The 20558-nt window shown below is 41.0% G+C and overlaps 2 protein-coding genes across 4 annotated transcripts; one reads left to right on the forward strand and one right to left on the reverse strand.

The window, feature by feature from the left end:
* The first annotated feature begins 11 nt into the window (after nt 1–11).
* Nucleotides 12–9764, forward strand: mfsd8 (major facilitator superfamily domain containing 8). 2 transcript variants are annotated; one of them, XM_018728533.2, is made up of 12 exons: nt 12–371; nt 2492–2571; nt 2880–2923; nt 3795–4035; nt 4403–4516; nt 5071–5215; nt 6033–6091; nt 7002–7110; nt 7478–7612; nt 7821–7924; nt 8457–8683; nt 9292–9764. In XM_018728533.2, exons 1-12 carry the CDS (start codon nt 313–315, stop codon nt 9499–9501), a joined length of 1527 nt encoding a protein of 508 aa, XP_018584049.1. In that variant the 5' UTR covers nt 12–312; the 3' UTR covers nt 9502–9764. The 2 variants fall into 2 exon arrangements, with proteins under 2 accessions (XP_018584049.1, XP_018584058.1); XM_018728542.2 differs by lacking the exons at nt 12–371; nt 2880–2923 and having other exon boundaries at nt 2499–2571.
* A 1365-nt stretch (nt 9765–11129) lies between these two features.
* Nucleotides 11130–20553, reverse strand: LOC108921117 (E3 ubiquitin-protein transferase RMND5A). Of its 2 annotated transcripts, XM_018730426.1 has the most exons (10): nt 20293–20553; nt 17682–17834; nt 16504–16640; nt 15587–15721; nt 15075–15175; nt 14424–14590; nt 13394–13559; nt 12772–12874; nt 12476–12630; nt 11130–12071 (listed from the first exon to the last, which is right to left on the reverse strand). In XM_018730426.1, exons 2-10 carry the CDS (start codon nt 17821–17823, stop codon nt 12008–12010), a joined length of 1170 nt encoding a protein of 389 aa, XP_018585942.1. In that variant the 5' UTR covers nt 17824–17834; nt 20293–20553; the 3' UTR covers nt 11130–12007. The 2 variants fall into 2 exon arrangements, with proteins under 2 accessions (XP_018585942.1, XP_029113863.1); XM_029258030.1 differs by lacking the exon at nt 20293–20553 and having other exon boundaries at nt 17682–20257.
* Between the last annotated feature and the right edge of the window lie 5 nt (nt 20554–20558).

The raw sequence follows: 20558 nt of genomic DNA on the forward strand, positions 1-20558 counted from the left end.
CGGTACAGGAAGTGGATCACGGGTGTTATGTAGGGAAGTGTAGTGCCGATGTATGTTAGTGTATGCGGTCTGGAGTGCTGGACTTTAGACTGTGTGGAGAAATGGAGTCTGTGTGTTCATTAGAGCAACGCGAAAGCAGGCCCACCTCTCTCCTGTACTACTACTAATGGTTGTTGTTACATAAGTTAACGAGTTAATCGAGGACATGATGATAATGCACCGTGCGGAGTGACGGTCGCACACTGGCTTAGTTCTTCAACACCACAGCAGCTTGCGGCGAGACACGAGTGGTGCGAAACACAGCGAGCAGAAATGTCTCAGCTGCTGGACTCAGCGGAGAGCACCCCTCTGCTGAAAGGGGCTGTCGGCAGGTACTGTACTGAACTGACTGTACGTCCCGCTGCCGCTTACTTAGCGCACTCACTGACTCGGGTCACACACACACACACACACACACACACACACACAGAGTGTGGAAATAATACGCGCCTCAGGCTCAGTCAGTGTTGAAGGTTCTGATAACGTTTTCCCCCCCCCGATTCACTTCCCTTCATTTCACTCACACTGGCTGGTGCGGCAGGAGGTAACTTTCTTTCTACAAACACGCCATAAATGTAATGATCACACTTGACTTGGACATTCCCTACTTGGGAATAACATGTCAGTTTGTCCAACCAAAAAGCCCAATTTCAGGCCCAATGTGGTTGTCGTGAGCCCTAAAAACAAAGCAGCCTTCGCGAGTGGAGTAAAATAAAACGTGAACGCGAAGCTAATGCGCCGCCGCATTGATCCTGTCTAATGCGGTAAACACGCGTCACGTGACGCTTCCACTTGTTGGCGTCTTGGCAGCGAAATGAAAACCTATTTTTAAACAGTTCAGTATCAGTGCGGCCCTTAATATTACTGTAACATTTCAGCAGGCTACTACCGGATGCCTAATCATGTGACATGACTGCAGGCGTCCTTCGAAATATATTATTCGCAGGCCATTTGCCTGCTGTTCTTTCCAGTGCAGTGGTCATACTGGTGGCTGTTGTTGTAAACTAAGACCATGTAACTACTAGGGTGGCATCAGAAGAAGGTGGAGAAGAAAATCACAGCACAGCCTCTTTAATTCAGCTTTTCCTGGTGGAAGTTTAATAGACCTTTATTTTATTATAATCAGGCACTTTTCTCCAAAGCGACTTCCAGTGAACTCTATGTAGTATTATCAGACCACACACCTTATTCACCGCGGTGATTTACACTGCTAGATACACTACTTACACTGGGTCACTCATCCATACATCAGTGGAATACACACGGTCTCTCACTGTCAGTCACACACTATGGGGGAACCTGAACAGCATGTCTTTGGACTGCGGAAGGAAACCAGAGCACCCAGAGGAGACCCACTCAGACACGGGGATAACGTGCAAACTCCACCCAGACGGGGATCGAACCTACATCCTTGTCACACCACGCAGGCACTGTGAGACAGCAGTGCTACTCACTGTGCTGCCCGTATGCTGAACATAATTAAATATATGTCTACTGCGGATAGTTTTCCAATGCCTTGCAGCAGTTTTCAGACTCTTGATCAGTTTTCTCAGTTTACTGAATCACACAAGGTCTGTTGAGCTTTTGTTCTTTGTGGTACTTCAAAACACTTTAATTGTAGGCAGTGTTTGTGAGACACGATGCTTTAAATTTACCCTTAAATTTTGTATCTTGGTTTTATCTCAGCTGAAAACGTTTTCTCACATCACTACTTGGTCACTATCATGCTTCTTTCTGGGATACTCCGGATGAGCCGTAAGGTGTTTTTTAGTGATGTACTGTTGTGTGCCACCCTCCCATATGCAAACCTAACACCGTCTATGCCTTGTGGAACACATCCCAGCAGTGTTGTATAGTGGTGGCAGCATCATGGTGTGGGGCTGCTTTTCAGCAGCAGGGAATGGGTTTTTTTTTTTTTTTCTTCAAAAATTGAAGAAAGTGCCCCCCCCCCACAGCTGTAAGTGCAATTATTTAACTAGGAATAAATGAAAGTTTAAATAAATTACCAGTGTAGAAATAAAGGTGATTGTTAGTAGTGTGATCAGTATTCATATGTGCAGTTTTGTTGTCCTAGTTTGGAGATGGGAAGAATGAAACCTTATGAGCAGACCAACTGTTTCGCCACTTTGGCACAATAATGAAACTGTCACAGCTGCTATTACCTAATTGTTTTCTGTTAAAACTGATGCAAGTCATAGGCATCTTTGCAAGTTGTTACATTACATATTTATTACCTTGCATTTCTGTGATAGTTTGAGAAGACCATGTTACTTAATGCTACTAAAATTTGTATGCTTTGTGTGTTGATCTGTGTTTTTTCCAAATGTTGAACCGACACAAATCCTGAATGAATCTTTTTCCAATGTATGGATCATAGTCACTTCTAATTATAAGTCTGTAAGTTTCAGTTTTTTAAAGGAATAAAGTCAGTCCTTTTCCCTTTTGCTTGCAGTGATGGTAACATGGAAGATGGATGTAGTCGGTGGAAGTCCATTCGAGTCATGTATTTTACCATGTTCCTCAGCAGTGTTGGTAAGAACTTTAAAATACAGTTAATATTTCTTTGTTTTTATTTTGATTTCAGCTGCAATGCAGATAATGTATCATTTAATAATCCTCCACAAGTGACTAGTTTACTTTTTAGAATCCAATATTAATTTCTGAATTTCTCCTATGTCTTCAAAGTGACAAGTAAATGTTATACACTTCTGAGAATTCAGTAGTAAAGCTTCTCATAGAACATTAACATTTGCCTGTTTTCTTTTCTGCACTTCAGTAGTGTCATTTTATATAATGGAATGGACCTGACTATTGCGTGTGTAAAATTTGATCTTTTTTAGGGTTCTCTATTGTAATTACATCAGTTTGGCCCTATCTACAAAAGGTAAGTATTCACTGTGCATGTTAAAGTAGGACTTGACAAGCATAAAGAAGCATTTTGTTGTTAAATTTTTCTTTTTCCTAGAAGTTTTAAAGTTCTCAACCACACCTATGATTTCAAGGGAAGCTGTGCTTTGGTAGCAACCAGCTAACTATGTGTAGTAGTGTGCAGTATCCTAGTATTCTTAAACAGAGTTAGAGTTGTACTACCTAAAATCAGCAGGAACTGTCCAATAAGCAATCAATAATGGCAAAGAAACAGTGTAAATTATCTACAGGCTTACAAAGAAGCTGCACTTGGAGTTTACATCCTTCCAATTTTTCAAATAGCGAATTATAGAATCTCAAGGATCAACAAAACTACAATGTGAAACGCAGTACTGTACTCAACCCGCAGTTAGGGTTAGTGGATGACCAAGTGATGTGGACCCCGATGAATGAGCCCACCTAGAGTACAGTGCTGACCTGCATCCTTTATTAAAGAAACTTGCATATGAACAATAAAACATTCTTTACGGGGTGTATGGGCTTCAGGTCAAAGTCCGCACTGAGTCTTGTGTGAAGAATGTAAAACAATGCGCTGCAGCATCTGAAGCTAGTTGGGGCAAACTGGTCTTCTGATGAGGACAGAACTTCTACCCTTACTGTAAAATATGAAGTAATTTGACATTTTTAAGCACCAGCTTATTTGCTCTGGTCTTTAAGATATTTTGGTTTGTTCCAGATATTCTGAGATTCTAACTTGATTTTAGCCAGATGCCCTGTTTATGTAGAGTGTGGTAGAAATAGAGGTGCTTTTCCTTCTGTATAAGAACTGGATTTTGGATATGCATTTTAATACCATGTTGTGTCCCTTTTCTCTGTCTCTTGTCCAGATAGATGACAGTGCCAACGGCAGCTTCTTAGGCTGGGTGGTTGCAGCCTACAGTCTTGGCCAAATGGTGGCGTCACCGCTCTTTGGCCTGTGGTCAAATCGAAGGCCCAGAAGAGAGCCTCTCGTATGCTCCATTCTGATCAACGTAGCAGCCAACATCCTGTACGCCTATGTACACCTGCCGCCTTCCAACAGGAAGTACTTCATGTTAATTGCTCGTGTCTTCGTGGGCTTCGGTGCAGGTAACACCTGGCTTTTAAATGTGCTCACCTGCTTTGATCAACAGTATAGAAGGTAGTACACATTAATGTAATGCACAACTTTTAAAAAAAAATTTATCCAACCTATATGGCAGACTAAACTCCAGGTTTTATTGTTAGAGTGCATTAATGTACATAACGGTGAAAAACAATACAACTACCAAAATTTTGGTCCTTTCGTTTAAAAAAGTTATGTCCATATTTGGTGTCGATGTTTTGTCACTAAATGCACAATAACTATAAACCTGCGTAACTCTGAGTTCAAAATAGCCCATCCATGTCTGATGTTATTACAGCCATTTATTGTGCCATTAATCAGTGGTTGTTCTCCATCTGTCTGCTTGCCTAGGAAACGTAGCGGTGGTGAGGTCCTACGTAGCTGGGGCCACGTCACTCAAGGAGAGAACCAGCGCCATGGCCAATATGAGCGCCTTTCAGGCCTTGGGATTTATACTGGGACCAGGCAGGACTGTCTTCCATCTTTTATTTCGTGGTTAAATGAACTGCTGTTGAAGGATTGCTTGGTTTTTTTTTTGGTCTCCTCCTTTTCCATTTATTTAGAAATTTAATTTAGAAATATGTGAAAGTTTGTAGAATTGTACAGCACTGTATTCTAGATTTATAAATATTTTGCTTTATAACTATGAAATGAGCAGCACAGTGGCCGTCTGCAATTTGTATGTTCTTCACATGTTCACGTGAGTTTCCTTCGTAGTCCAAAGACACGTGTTTTGGCACTGTTTCTTTTTTTTTGTTAGAATGTTGTAAGAAATTAATTTAAAACTACTTTAGATGTTTCTGAGGTCTTCTGAAAACAGTGTTTAATTGAGGTTAATCAATCAAGTGACATTCAGAGTTGTAGTAACTTATAAGGTTTCCTACTACTTGACTACTTTGATTCATTTTCATGTTTCCCTTATAAAAACATTGTCAGCTAAAATTCTTTTCATAGGAAGTGTATTAGAGTGGAAGTGGAAGTTTAGAAAACCACTCTTTGGAAAATGTGCTTTGCTTTAGCGCTGCAGGCAGGTCTGTCCTTCATTGGGGAGACGGGGGTGTCCATTGAGGTTATCGACCTGCAGTTCAACATGTACACTGCCCCTGCACTCTTGGCGGCATTCCTTGGTATCATTAACATCCTGCTTGTTGTCCTGATTTTAAGGTGAGTTCTTGAAGCATTGTTAAATAAGCCCTTTGTTAATATAATCTGATGCATGTGGATATAAAACAGATAATGTGTCTCGAGCTGCGAATTAAATTCCCGCAGCGTTGTATTGTGGGAGGCATTGCCTGGTGTTTTTCAGTTATAATTTTTGCAAACCCACAGTGTTAGAAAAATATCCATGAATATTCATTAGAAACAGGGTTGGAGTAGTTATAATGGTAAACAACAGTTTAATTAAATTATATCTTGATTGCCATACACTGAGACAATGGTAATATGCATATTGTTTTTGCACTGGGTGAAATATCAGTTAATGTGCTCATGACCACACCTCGGGGCAAAAAGAAACAAGTGATCTTTAGCATTTTCCAGAAAACTACAGACTGGCACCAGTATGCTTTCTTTAAACTGCACACACGTGATTAACTACAGAAAGAACAGCACTGGTTTTTCCTCCTACTCATCCTACCATTACCATCCTGTAACATTGATACTGAAAAACACATCTATAGAGAAGTAAATCAGCTGGCTGCTGACCAGAGACTAGAAAAGTACCAGTGATCAATTGTATACAAATGGTAACAAAACAAAACAAAATTCAACAATAGTCCAGTTTAACAGGGTTGAAACTATGCAGATTTTATTTGGGGAAAATTCGTTTGAATGGATAATAACTGTGTAATCTAAATAAGTGAAATTGAATAAATAATAGTTTTAAATAAATTTATTATAGACTCAAGTGGAATTACTCCATCAGAGAAAGTCACAAAAAAGGCTTTTTCTGTGTACCTGAAGGTGTGTTTGTGTTTACCAGGGAGCACCGTGTGGACGACCATGGGAGGCAGATCAGCGCCATCAATTACACTTCAGAAGGTGCTATGCTCAGTCATATTAACAGTACAGGTGTACAGAAGTGATTCCTTCCACGGTTTAGAAAGAATAAAGAACAATTTTCTGTTTTGAACAGATAAATGCTTTATTGATCCCGGGGGGAATTCAGTTGCATACAGCAGTTGATAGAGACATACAGACACTACACAAACGCATGGAACAAAGACTCACGACAAGGTGCACAGAAAATGCCCATTGCTGCAAAATATAAATGATCAAGTACGTATTCCACTATCTGGAATTAGCAATGCCTAAAAAAACTGTCCTCAATTGAGTATACTAATCGATATGGGGACAGCTGATAGTGCAGCGGTTGGAGGCGCTGCCTTTGGACCCAAAGGTCATAGGTTCAAATCCCACCACCAGCTGTAGTACTCCTGAGCAAGGTACTTACTCTAAATTGCTCACATAAATTACCCAACTATATAAATGGGAAAAGCGTAAGCTGAACTAATACATGTATAAATGATGATCATTCTTAGACATGTTAAATGCGGAGGGACACTGACATGCAACAGAGGGGATATTAAAGGAAAAGTCAGATCCATAAACTGAACTCTGGTCAGCTCCACATAAGAGCTAGAAAAATTACAATAATAGCATTAAAAAAAAAAAACAGGTTTGGGAGGATTTACTTGTATCCAGTTAACAGAACATACAGATTGCAATAATGAGTATGATTGACAGTGAAGTTATATTACACTTATGCATTATTTATTCAGATTAGATATACTACTTGATATATAATTTTACTTTGTTTCATTAAATGTAAATGTTTTTTCAGGTACAGTAATAAAGGTCAAGAACAGTTTACCCTAGTCAAACATACTGTGAATGGAGTTATAGACAGCCATACTGTGGTAAATGATTCCTGCTGTTGCATCTTTTTCAGAAAGAGTGGATGTAACCGATGACACTGATGGCAGCATTGATCATATTGCTGTGGTGACTTCAAATATTATTTTCTTTGTCGTTCTCTTCATTTTCGCCACCTTTGAAACGTACGTATTTTTTTTTTATGATTTAAACACAAAAAAAATTAAGTTCTATAATAGTTTGTAGCCACCCCCACCCTATTACTCTCTCTCTGTTAATAACCATGTTTCTGAGGCAGGGATACAGCCATCTGGGGCTTTTTCCGGAAAGACAGGGCATTAGCCTGGGCAGGGGACACTCCAGCTAGAACACCAGTCCATCGCAGAAGACAGACAGACAGACACACACACACACAGCAATTTAGTGTCAGCAGTTCATCTGAAACATACGTCTTAGGACTGTGCGCAGAAACCAGAGTACACAGAAGAAACTCAGACGAACATGGGGAGAACATGCAAACTCCCCCTCTTGCTGTCCCTCGTGACACTGCAGGATTGCTACCCCTCTGTCCATGGACATGTTTGCCTGGACCAGAAAGCAGGCCGTGCTGTACAACGGAATCATCCTGGCTGCCATCGGCTTCGAGTCTATCCTCGTCTTTCTCGTAGTTAAGATCATCTCACAAAAGTAAGTGTCAGCTGTGGTCTTTCCTTTCCTCAGTTTGCACTGTAATGATTTAAGTGTAATTTTGTCTGCCTCTTTGTTTATATGAGCTCCACTTTTGGTTGTGTTTGTGAAGTGAGCTGTGGTCGATTTGCAGAGAAGCATCTGTTGAATGAATAAAAGTAATATAATGTTTTGTTTGTAAGTGACCAGTGTGGTGTTGGTTTTCCAGGGTTGGAGATCGCCCAGTGCTCTTGGGAGGACTCATCGTGACATTCTTTGGGTTCTTCATCTTGTTCCCTTGGGGAAACGTGTACCCCAAGATCCAGTGGTCAGGTACACACTCCTTAGTCCTAATATGCATCCAGTTTTTTTTTTTTTTTCTTTTTTTTTCATTATTCCTGATGCAGTATACTTTACTGAGGAGTACTAATTGTGAGTCTTAAAATACAACGCACACACTCTCTCATACTGATCTTGTTACAGTAGTCATTTGACTGGATAATTCTGTAGCATTTGATAAATAAAGGTAAGATGTGTTTAACATTTTGAAAATGAGAACAAAATAAAAATAAGAACATGGAAGTATTTTTGAGAACTCAGATATGGGGGGGGGGCTGATTTTTCCAGGAAATGGTCTTTTATATAAAGATGCAAAAGCGTGAAACAAATTATGTTGAATATTTTTTTATTTTTCTTGTTAAGAGCAGTGGTCCACACATTTTAAATTACACAAATGTTTAAATGTAGGCTGCAAAATGTGTATTGTGAAGTAGTTAAAATGTCCGACACAACTTGTGCAGATTTCTTGGGGTTTTTTGCCTTGTTCAACGTGATCATCACTTCTGCCATTTCCAATTGAACACAGACCTCCAGAACAGTTCGAGCCACGGAGGTCCATCCAGTCCGCAGCCTATCTCCAATTCTTCTGTGGAGCCGACGGGTTGCCCCCCTGAGCAGACCTGGTGCCAGTACACCCCCGTAATCTACATGGCCCAGTACTTCGTGTCAGACATCTTTATTGGGGTCGGCTATCCAGCCTGCAACGTCATGTCCTACACACTGTACTCCAAGGTCATTGGGCCAAAGCCCCAGGTGTGGCTTTCTCTTCACCCATCTCAACCTCAGCAGTTTCACTCTTTGCCCTCTTCCTGTAATGTTTTTTTTTTGGGCCCCAGTTATACAATCTCTAGTGTGGTTAATATTAAAAGTTAAAATACAAGTTAAAAATATTACTTTGCTACTATTATCTCACAATTCTATGTGAAGATAATAGTTAAAATTGCACTGGATTTACTGCACTGATTTCCTTGGAGTCCTTAACTTTCATCAGATTGATCAGAAAGGGGTGTGGCCTAGAACAGGTTAAACTGGGATTTAGTAGTTGGGGGGATGACACTTGGAAACAGCTCATCATATATAATTACAGTATCCAACTTGTGACAACAGTTGCATAAGAGGTGCTGATGGGTGTGAAGGGTATATGTGGGGCAGTAGGTAGCACAGTGATTAGAGCTGCTGCTCTGCACTTAAATCCCACTTCCTGCTGTATTATGTTTGATGAAGGTACTTACCCTAAGCCAATACAGTAAATTACCCTGGTGTATAAATGGCTAAACTGTAGATTGTACTGTAAGTGGCTTTGGAGAAAAACGAGTACATTTAGGGGTAAGTGGGTTCCGTTTGTGTTCCTCTTTTCGCAGGGTGTGTACATGGGCTGGCTCACAGCTTCGGGCAGTGGAGCGCGGACCCTGGGTCCCGTGTTTGTCTCGCAGGTCTACACCAACCTGGGCACACGCTGGACCACCAGTCTTCTCTGCGGAGTGCTGTTTGCAGCCATCGTCCTTCTAGCGTGCATGTATCGCCGTCTCATTGCCTTCTCCGTTCGCCACGGCAGGATAGAAGAGCCCTGACATCCCCCACAAGGACATGCGGACACCTTGTCTCTCTTCTAACTTAGAACAACACCTGGAAGTGCTTTTGAGGAATGCAAACTGTTGATTACGACTAAATTTAAATTTAATAACTTAACTGTCCTGGGAAGCTGAGGTTTCTGAGGCGGAGGAATCTCTTGGAAGAATTCTGAAAGGATCTGATTGCACTTTACTAATTTTCTAAATGCTTTTAATTTGTGGGGAAAAAGGTACTACTTTCGGTTTTTAACTTTTTTTTTTTTTTTTAAGAAAAACATTCAATATGGCAGAGACCTGAAATAAAAATAAATGTAGGGACCCCGTTTTGCTAATGCCCAAGGGTATTACGTCACCTGGGCTGAACAGCAGAGCCGGAGGAACTTCGCTGTCTTGGACCAAGTGACAGCGCTGCCTCCTTTCTCCCCGTTTACAACCACTCCGTTAAGTGTGGTTTGTACGTCAGTTTTGGTGAAATCATCCTTTACTGAGGAGTTCAACATCATATCATGTATTTGTTTTTTATACAGTAAGCTCTGTAGTTATTTACTCTTCTATACAGTAGGAGTGGGGATTTAAACTGAAAACACAGGTTTCAAAGCGATGACTACTACACTACTGTGCGCGCGCATGCATGTGTGTATTAAGTAAGAGATATTAAAGAACTGTGACATTTAAGATGCACAGGTACTGGGCTACAAATGTATCATAAGATGGAAAAAATTTATGTTTTTAAATAAATACATTAACTGTTCTTTGATCTTATGTCCTAGTTGAAAATGAATTAAGTTCTCATAACCAAGTTCCCTGAAAAAGTGGTAACTTCAGTGTGTAACGTTACTCCTTATACCCCATTCGGAAACGGGATCAGGCTGGGACGGGATATTTTTCCTCCTCCCTCCCTGCTGATAGTTCTGCCTCGTTCTTCAAAGACAAAGTCAGTTCCACCAACAAGTTCTCGACATCCACTTATTCCGGTCGTGTCGGATCTGCCAGCGGAGCCTCGTTCTTCGCATTTCAACCCCTCTCAAGGTGAAATCCTGTCCCTTCGCTTCCATACAGGACATTTCCCTGCAACTTGTTTCATTCACCCCTTCTGTCATTAACTCTTTGCTCTGCCGGTTTCTTCCTGTCTACCTTCGAAACGTCACCGCTGTTGAAGAATGCCAAACAGCAGCCAAACACAGTACACAAGTAAAAGTGCAGTTACTTTCAAACAATTACTCCCGAAGTAAAAGTGCTCATCCACAAATTTACTAATGTACAGGTAACTGAGTAAATGTAACCCATTATTACTTAGTATTTAAGTTGATGCTCCCATCGTTAACATGTAGCATCATAAACGTGTTGTACACAGATACTGAAATTGTATTTAATGAGGAAAAGGAAACAGTCTCTCCTGTCACCATGGAAAGTCCAGAATTCATGGTCCTGACCCCAACCTCCTACTGACAGGACAACAAGCCTTGGCACTTTGATCCTTTCTGTGATATTTATCATCTGCTTAAAAAACAATGAAAAAGTATGTGTCCTCACAAGTCAATCAAAAATCAGTTACCGTGAAAGGCTTAATTTTGAAAGCAATGGATTTATTGCTTCCCACTTCAAAAGACAAGTGATTTTTTTTTTTCTTTTTTTAAATTTACACATGAATAGAAACAGCAGTGTACAACAAAAATGAAGAACTCCAGCCCAATTATGTAAAGATATACTATACACGCTTCCAGGATTTCGGATAAGCTCCACTTTAGTCCAACTGAAGAGGCGTCTGCCTTTGTCTTCTACAAAAAGACTCATCTGACTGTAATACATGAAACTCCTACTGCAGATGAAGGCGATTGTCAACAGAGAATTAAAATACAGAGGCAGAAGCATATTCTGAAGATAAAATATTTTATCAGCTTTTTGCCAAATAAAGCCACAGACACAATGGACTGTACACACAGTCTGTGGTTTTCACTAATGATGCATCACACACTTCAATGCTATACGTACACTTTTAAAATAGATTTCTGACAGCAGTCGTCCTCTTAAGAATAATCCGTCCAAAGCAATACACCTTTTCAGTGAATCAGTAGTACAAATCTGCTATCAATGCGAAACAGCCAAGGCTCTGGAGTTTCATGCAATCTGTGTAGTTTTTCCATCAATGAAAAGAACGATGCAACATTAATCCTAAATATTTATGTACATTTCTCGGAAAAGAAACATTCAAATGCAACAGCTTCAAATGTCACACGAACACTAAGTAAAATATCCCAAAAGGAAAAGCAAAGCATTCGATTTTTAAATAGAGAATACTTCTTTCATCAATTAGACAAACTTTTCGTTTCGATTCTGAAAAAGATTTAGTGCTGGTGTGAACTGATCAGCTTCTAATGAACAAGCAAACTTTTCCTGCGACTCTAAGTCTTGAGTGTTTCCTACTTCATAGCCAGTTTCATCAACCAAGAAGTTCTGTACAAAGCAGACTGTAAACAGTTTTGTGTGTGTGGCTCATGTCCTCCTCTTAGAAGTAGATTTGCTTAGCATCTGCAGGGACCTGCTCCATCGGGCAGTATGGGCATTTCAACCTTAAGAGAAAGCAGAAATTGTTACCATTCCAACATAAAAGCTGTGGGTTTTACACTATTTTTACTGGTATTTCTACACACTGGTTTTCAGACACAATAGATGTCCAGTCAGAATACAAGATTTAAAAAAAACATGGTAAAAATTGCATATATGTAAAGAATCTCATTCATTTCAGTGAATACATGTGTATAATATCAACGCGTGTCATAGTTTCACCAAACATATTTCCAGTGATTCGTCTTAAATCAAGTGACAGAGTAACGCTTTTCCTAAACTGCTCCTGTCTCCAATAACACATCATTTACTCACGTACAGGACACCTCTCGGTTGTGTTTGAAAAAGAAACTACAACTCCCCCCATCCTATATTTACCAAACGTAGGAACACACAGATCTGATCTTACTTGCTCCCGTTGATCATTTTGTTGAGGGCATCTTTGGAAATGATGTGTCCACAAACCAGCTTCATGGGAGGGTTACTCTCCGTTGTTTGCTGTCGGAGGATGGGGCAAGCAAACACCGAGTGGTACCAGCATCTTTTTCCCAGGTCCACCTCAATCTGCATGGACAAATCAGCAAATAAAATTGAATTTAAAAAAAGTGAAGTCAGCAGGTAGCCATGATTCCTCATCTTATAATTTATAGCAATTTAAGTTTGTAAGTGTTTAACAAAACTGGCCTTAAAAGAGCATGTACTCACTGGAAGTTCATCCTTCTGGTTCCAGACACCCATACACTGTCTCTGTTCTATGACAGCTTTGATGTTAATGAGAGCAGGAAGGGCAACACAGCCAGCAGAAAAACTGAAAGAGACAAAAAAAAAAAAATTGATAGTAAACACTTGTCACCAGGTTTCATTTGTTATACATGTGACTTACAGAAATTAGTAACTTAAAACTCTAAAAATGTTTGACAAAAAAACAAAAGCTTCCTCTGTTATGTCCCCTTCGTCACTTGTGAAACTTTTGAATAATAAGAGTGGGAAAACAAATAAATTGGACAGCAAACAGAACACAACTGCTTGGTGCACAATAAAGCTTCCTATTCACATTTCCATTTATTCATTTAGCTGGTGCCTTTCTCCAACATGACTTACAATGTTATGCTACCTAAATGAATTTCTCCAAAATGGTGCTGCATTTCAAGCAGGAATCTGTACTCCACAGAAACCATAGTACTTTCACAAACAATATCGGTACAAGTGAGGACTCACTGGTTCCGGACTCATTGGTTCTGAAAAACATGATATGAGGCATCAACATGAACTGATGCGACTTCTCCAAACAACATCGCAGCAACACACAGATGCCTCCTGCCCCCACCTGACGCTCAGCGGCGACTCTACAGAGAGGCCCAGCAGGGAGCAAGCGTCCCGAGTGAAGATGTCGCAGATGTCTGACCACTGGTTCGAGTCCAGCAGGTGAACGTAGGGGGAGTTCTCGATGCCCTGCCGCAGATACACCAAACTCCCCATCAACACTTGTATGTCTGCAAAAGGAAAAGTTCACTCATTGGACACTCACCATTACGACCCCAGACAATCCCATTCTTGAAACGCTGATTTCAGTTTAGGTTAAGAGCACACATTTTATTTCCAATTTCCTATTTTACCAATCTATATTAAAGGCTTCCCACATTTAATGCCTTGTCCTTTAGTGCTTCTTACTTCATTTCCCATTTTAAGAAGACCTTTATAACACAAGGGGCTGGTGTCATGTTCAGGGAGTACTTTGCCTCGTCCTTCATGAGTAAACAAGGCGCCCTAACTCTACCATAGAGATTTTAGACAATCGATAAGAGACAAAAACTGCAACTAAAAAAAATTTCAAAATGCTCATATCTTCTATAATTTATAACAGTCGTTAGAAGTCCGACTCCCTGCAACGTGTCCATGCGGCTTAACAATGTTTTTCAGACCAGGCTGACAGATTCGCTATGCAGCATGGCGTAATGGCGAGTGCAGGTGACATTTATCGTGATTACAGCTTCCATATACCACACTTATCAGCCATAAAGCGTCTTTTAAATGAACGCTTTCAAACAACCCAATATTCTGCGTTTGAAGACTCATTCATATTACCAATACATTAAAGTCTCATTCTCAATTAATAATCAATAAGTAAGAGGTCAGCATAAACCTTACATACACCATTTGTGTGATAATAGAAAGGAATTTACAAACGTACTACTCAGGTTGACTATTCAATCAGAGTACGCTCTCATCAAGCGTTTGTTTATCTCACGTTCTTAATTGAGAACTCTTACGTAAGAATTATGTACAGAACCAAATTATCAGCATTAGTAAGGTTTTTTTCCCCCTTTTTCTTTTTAAAAAGCAACTTTAGCCCATACCTTTTTGGTGATTGCCGGCAAAAGGCTGAAAGTTTTTGGCGTACTGCAGAGCTTCTCTTTGATTGGCTGTGCCTCCCATCAACAACCGGATGAAGCTCAGGCTGTGCAGCTTGAACTCCAGCGAACTGTTCTGGGCCATGAGCATCTCCCTGTTCTCCACAGCCCACCTGAACGAGCACATTACAAACAGCAGGTACACATATGTCACGAGAGGAAGGTTGCTCCCACAAGGCCATACCACCCACTCCATTTCCACTGACGTAAGAGATGGTCTATGCTCACACAGTGTAATAAATGTACTAGCTAACACACACTTGTGTCTTTTATGTGTCACCGAGAGACAGCTTGAAGGACTACCCAAAATATTTAAAAATTCATGCTTTAAAATCAAATTTTGTGTACATATATTATATATTAAATATTGTACTTTTAAAGATTCTTGGGTGAAATACAAGCCGTTACCAAGAAAAGCAGACCTCAAGATGACTGCTGTGGTCATCTGATTTTCCCATTAGGAATCTCTAACACAGTGATAAAACTGAGCCATGTGCTGGTAAAGAGAAACGCCCACAGAAAGGAGTATACGAATATAAACATATAAAACACACAAAAATACAAAACATACAAAAAAAAAATAAAAAACTGACTTACTGTAAGGCAGGTCTTAAGTCTCTGAGTTTGAGGGCTTCTAATATTCTGTTTAATTCTACAAACGGCTCTCTTTGACTTGGGTCAATGCAAAGTCCAGCTTCCTGAAAACAGACGAAAAATTAATTAAAGCACATTTCATCAGAAGTTCCTTAAACAATATTTCCCTGATTCAGCCTGTTGTTAGTTGAATAGAACAAACAACACGATGTACAGCAGCCCATCTGTGACATATGAACGAACTGAGGATTTCTGTATCACATCAACAATATAAGAAAAGACAGTACTTTGACTCCATACGTTTTAAATTTGTTTTTCCAAAAAACTGCTAATATGTAAAATTTATATCTATTTAATTTATACACAACTGCTGTAATAGCTGTTCAAAACTCGAGCGGACAGAATACAACCCAGCCACCGTCCTGGGATGTGTTTCCATCCAGCATCCAGAGCCGCCCACCTCCCAAACCCACACTTTGTTTACATGTGCAAGCGGTCAGACCAGCGTGCCCTACCTGGCAGAGCTCCTCAGCCACGTCCAGCACACCTTGCCTGAAGAAGTGCTCCACCATCACCTCGCTAAGCAGCCGCTGGCTCTCCGCCTGCCAACATCCCTCGATGCCCACGCTGCCCAGGTCAGAGTCCAGGTTCTGACTCAAAAGGGTGGGAAGCGAGTCGGAAAAGCAACTGCAACAGAACTCGTTCTCTGCTCATTTTATGTCTGTGTTACATGCAAGTGCCGTGCGTTTGTCCTTAAACCTACTGTCACGTTCCCATTTCATCATTTTGAAAACAGTGTGAGTGATGTGCTGTCGTGCTGAACAGCTGCAGGGGATACCAAGGCACATTACTTTGATTTTACCCGGTAACACATCTGTATGTTTTATTTTTCTACCCAAAATCTGTGGTAAGTCAAATCTATACATGTATTATTAACGAATCTTCAATGATATTTATAATGAACCCTTTAGACAGCTATCTAGGGCAGCTGATAGCGCAGTCATTAGCAATGCTGCCTTTGGACCCAGAGGTTGCAGGTTCAAATTTCACCTCCAGCCATACTACCCTTGATCAAGGTATTTACCCTAATTGCTCCAGTAAAATTACCCAGCTATATAAATGTAATTGGAAGCATCTTAACATTAATTAATATTGCTTTAAAGAAAACCACCAGCTAAATGAATAAATGATAATGTAGCTGTTGATTTGTTTCAAATGAATTAATGTTATCATAAGCAACCATAAAAGCAATAATTCAAGTATGCATATACTATTTGTAAAACAATATACTCACAGTTTCACAACCATTAGGTAAAATTGCCGAAATTAAACAAACAAAGGAAGAAATAACACAAAATGAATGCCTTAATGTTATATATGGTCCTTTAAGCAATTCATCTTCATCAGTCAGGCAACAACAGAAGAGATGTACCTTATCGATGGCCTTTCCTACTCGAGACACACTGCTGTGGATGTCCTTATGGTGCACGGCCAGTTTCTGCACGGTGTCCTTTATCCTTTTGCAGCACTGAGAGAGAACCAGCGAGAGGGTTCCTGACAGCTCCATCTCTATGACAGGAAGAAAAAAGCAGATTTGCACAGGTTCCCTCTATCCCTTGGAGCTGCTGAACCCTTTTCAATATTCAAGAAAGGTCTCAAACCTATCTCTTTGGAGGCCCCTTTTTTCCTGATCTCCTAACTGCTCCATAAACTTACATCACACCATCTTTAACCATCTCCTCTGTGTTTTCTGTCAGTTCTATATACAGCTACTGTGTACTGTGGTATTGGACACACTGACTGTGGTACAACAACCATCTGTCTGTCTATAGTTCTACATCTCTTACTCATGGACTTCATTTCATTATGAGTTGTGTACTGGTTTGGGGACAAGTGTCTGACAAATGAATAAACGTACACTGATACATCATCAAACCTTACAAATAACTTAATATTGTTATTACTTGCTAAAATGTACAGAACAGTATTTTCTGGTAAAACTACCATTCATTATAGTGTCTCTCATTACCATACAACATACTGAAGAATTTGTGATTGATTAAATTCGATTGTATTCGTGAACAAAAGGCTTCTACTGTGTCCCCAATCACATAATGCTGACTGAGGACTTTTTTCTAGACTATTTTTAGACTATTTTTAAGTGAAGGGCTCAACTGAATATACAAGTGCTTGTATTTTTTAAAAAAAAAAAAAAAAAAAAGAAAAGAAAAATCAATGTCTGCCACCAGGGATAAAGAACAAAGTTCATACCAGTTACTGAATAATGACAAAAAGTCCTACATCACGAAAAAAATCAGACTCTCTCCAAGTATGTAATATTTGGAAAAGCTGGAGGAAAAAAAAAAAAAGACAACAGCAACCACACAAATGGACTTTGTACATGAAATGCACATTTGTACTTTTTTTTTTATATTACCTTTGATATTTTTTTGATATTACCGAACCTCTCGCACCTTCTCTCGAGAATGATGCCACTGTTTAAGTATGTGAATGAAAGAAACTGTGCCATTTCCTCCTGGATCAATACAGTACAATATAAAATATTACAGATTAACACTGAACTGCACCTGAGTGGCTACAGTAACTCACCTCCAGCCTGAGTGAGCTCCTCTCTCAGCCCCTTGATGTACTGCAGCAGCTCCTCCAGCGCCGTGTCACACTGCTGCCCGTAGCCGGAGAAGTTGTGGAGCACTTTGTCCAGCTCCCGCTCCACGTTCACACACTGCTCCATGGGCCTAAGCGCTGCCAGAGCACACACCGTGTTTAATAGCACTCAAAGAGCAATGTGTACCAATAGCGCTCAAAGAGAAAATCGTACAACCAACCAACACCTCAGAAAAGAGAAAATCGTACAACCGACCGGCATCTACAAGAGAGCAAATCGTACCGCCGACCAAAACCTCAAAAAGAGCGAATTATACCACCAACCGAAAGCTCAAAAAAAAAAGCAAATCAGATGACTGACCGACACCTCGAGAAAGCAAATCGGACCACTGACCAACACCTCAAAAAGAGCAAATCGTACCACTGACTGACACCTCAAAAAGAGCAAAATTGGACCACTGACTGACACCCCAAAAAAAGCAAATCGTACCACCAACTGACACCTCGAAAAAAGCAAATCGGACGATTGACCAACACCTCAAAAAGAGCAAAATTGGACCACTGACCGAAACCTCCAAAAGAGCAAAATTGGAACACTGACTGACACCTCAAAAAGAGTAAATCGGACCACCGACCAACACCTCATAAAAAGCAAATCAGACCACCGACCGACACCTCGAAAAGAGCAAAATTGGACCACTGACTGACACCTCAAGAAGAGCAAATCGTACCGACTGACACCTTGGCTTGAAAAAAGCAAATCAGACGACTGACCAACACTTCGAAAAGAGCAAAACTGGACCACCAACCAACACCTCGAAAAGCGCAAAATTAGACCACTGACTGACACCTCAAGAAGAGCAAATCGTACCACCGACTGACACCTCAAAAAGAGCAAAATTGGACCACTGACCGAAACCTCAAGAAGAGCAAATCGTACCACTGACCGACACCTTGGCTTGAAAAAAGCAAATCAGACGACTGACCGACACCTCGAAAAAAGCAAATCAGACAACCGACCGACACCTGGAATCACGAGCAAGTCGGACCACTGACCAACACCTTGAAAAGAGCAAATTTGTACAACCGACCAGCACCTAGAGGAGAGCAAATCGTATCGCCGACCGAAACCTCAAAAAGAGCTAACTACTCACTCACTGTACCACCGACCGACACCTCAAAAAAAAGCTAATCGTACCACTGACCGACACCTCGAAAAGAGAGAACCGGACCACCGACCGACACCTTGAGATCAAATCGGACCACCGAACGACACCGCGAAGAGTGAATTGTACCACCGACCGACACCGCGAAAGAAATCGGACCACCGACCGACACCTTAAAAGAGTGAATGAATCGGACCACCGACCGAAACCCCGAAAAGAGCAAATCGGAGGACTGACCGACACCTACCTGGAAAAAAAGCGAATCGTACCACCAACCAACGGCTGAAAAAGAGCAAATCGGACCACTGACTGACACCCCAAAAAGAGCAAATCGTACCACCGACTGACACCTCGAAAAAAGCAAATCCGACGATTGACCAACACCTCAAAAAGAGCAAAATTGGACCACTGACCGAAACCTCATAAAAAGCAAATCAGACCACCGACCGACACCTCGAAAAGAGCAAAATTGGACCACTGACTGACACCTCAAGAAGAGCAAATCGTACCGACTGACACCTTGGCTTGAAAAAAGCAAATCAGACGACTGACCGACACTTCGAAAAAAAGCAAATCAGACGACTGACCGACACTTCGAAAAAAGCAAATCAGACAACCGACCGACACCTGGAATCACGAGCAAGTCGGACCACTGACCAACACCTTGAAAAGAGCAAATTTGTACAACCGACCAGCACCTAGAGGAGAGCAAATCGTATCGCCGACCGAAACCTCAAAAAGAGCTAACTACTCACTCACTGTACCACCGACCGACACCTCAAAAAAAAGCTAATCGTACCACTGACCGACACCTCGAAAAGAGAGAACCGGACCACCGACCGACACCTTGAGATCAAATCGGACCACCGAACGACACCGCGAAGAGTGAATTGTACCACCGACCGACACCGCGAAAGAAATCGGACCACCGACCGACACCTTAAAAGAGTGAATGAATCGGACCACCGACCGAAACCCCGAAAAGAGCAAATCGGAGGACTGACCGACACCTACCTGGAAAAAAAGCGAATCGTACCACCAACTAACGGCTGAAAAAGAGCAAATCGGACCACCGACTGACACCTCAAAAACGACCGACACCAACTGACGGCACAGAAAGTAAGAAGAAACTGCATAATGACCAACACCTAGTCTAGTCTGTTAAGCCTAAACTTGTAACAGCAACTTGAACCTTAAAGATAGACCAGTTTTTACACCCCAAAAACGGCAACTTATGCCAATTTACAAGTCAAATAACCGAACCGACTGACACTACGATTTTGATATGAATTTAACAAATATATATTATTGAAAAAAGATCAACTAATTTAGTGACACGCAAGACGAGTACACCGTCCGACGCACTTGGAAATAACACCGCTACGGCAAGTTGTTGGTCTATTACCTTTACTTTCAACGCGACAACTTACGTGAGTTAAAAATAATATAATTTTATCCGCCGAGTTGCTGTTGTTGTTGTTGGCGAAACAAAATATAAACGCAATTGAATTAGTTACGCTAACAGTTTCACGGCTCACACAATAACACCGTACTGCTGCAGTCGGAGTTGCGCTCGAAAAATATCCGAGCTGCTGACAAAAAGATTCGAAGCTCCTAGTTTGCCTGCTGAACGACAGACGGAGTTGTTGTCGTATTTTCCAGCATGTCAACAACGTCCACAACTTCCCCCGCCATA

The sequence above is a fragment of the Scleropages formosus genome, chromosome 1 (assembly GCF_900964775.1).
Source record: "Scleropages formosus chromosome 1, fSclFor1.1, whole genome shotgun sequence".
NCBI classification, from domain to species: Eukaryota; Metazoa; Chordata; class Actinopteri; order Osteoglossiformes; family Osteoglossidae; genus Scleropages; species Scleropages formosus.

Bases quoted from the DNA above. Each gene is read 5' to 3' on its own strand.
- mfsd8 (XM_018728533.2), top strand. From the start codon at position 313: ATGTCTCAGCTGCTGGACTCAGCGGAGAGCACCCCTCTGCTGAAAGGG. The intron at 6,092-7,001 runs GTGCTATGCTCA...CATCTTTTTCAG, and splicing joins CATCAATTACACTTCAGAAG to AAAGAGTGGATGTAACCGAT. The intron at 8,684-9,291 runs GTGTGGCTTTCT...CTCTTTTCGCAG, and splicing joins TCATTGGGCCAAAGCCCCAG to GGTGTGTACATGGGCTGGCT.
- LOC108921117 (XM_018730426.1), bottom strand. From the start codon at position 17,823: ATGGAGCAGTGTGTGAACGTGGAGCGGGAGCTGGACAAAGTGCTCCAC. The intron at 15,722-16,503 runs GTACATCTCTTC...CTTTTGAGTCAG, and splicing joins TAGGAAAGGCCATCGATAAG to AACCTGGACTCTGACCTGGG. The intron at 12,631-12,771 runs GTGAGTACATGC...TTGTCCATGCAG, and splicing joins ACCAGAAGGATGAACTTCCA to ATTGAGGTGGACCTGGGAAA.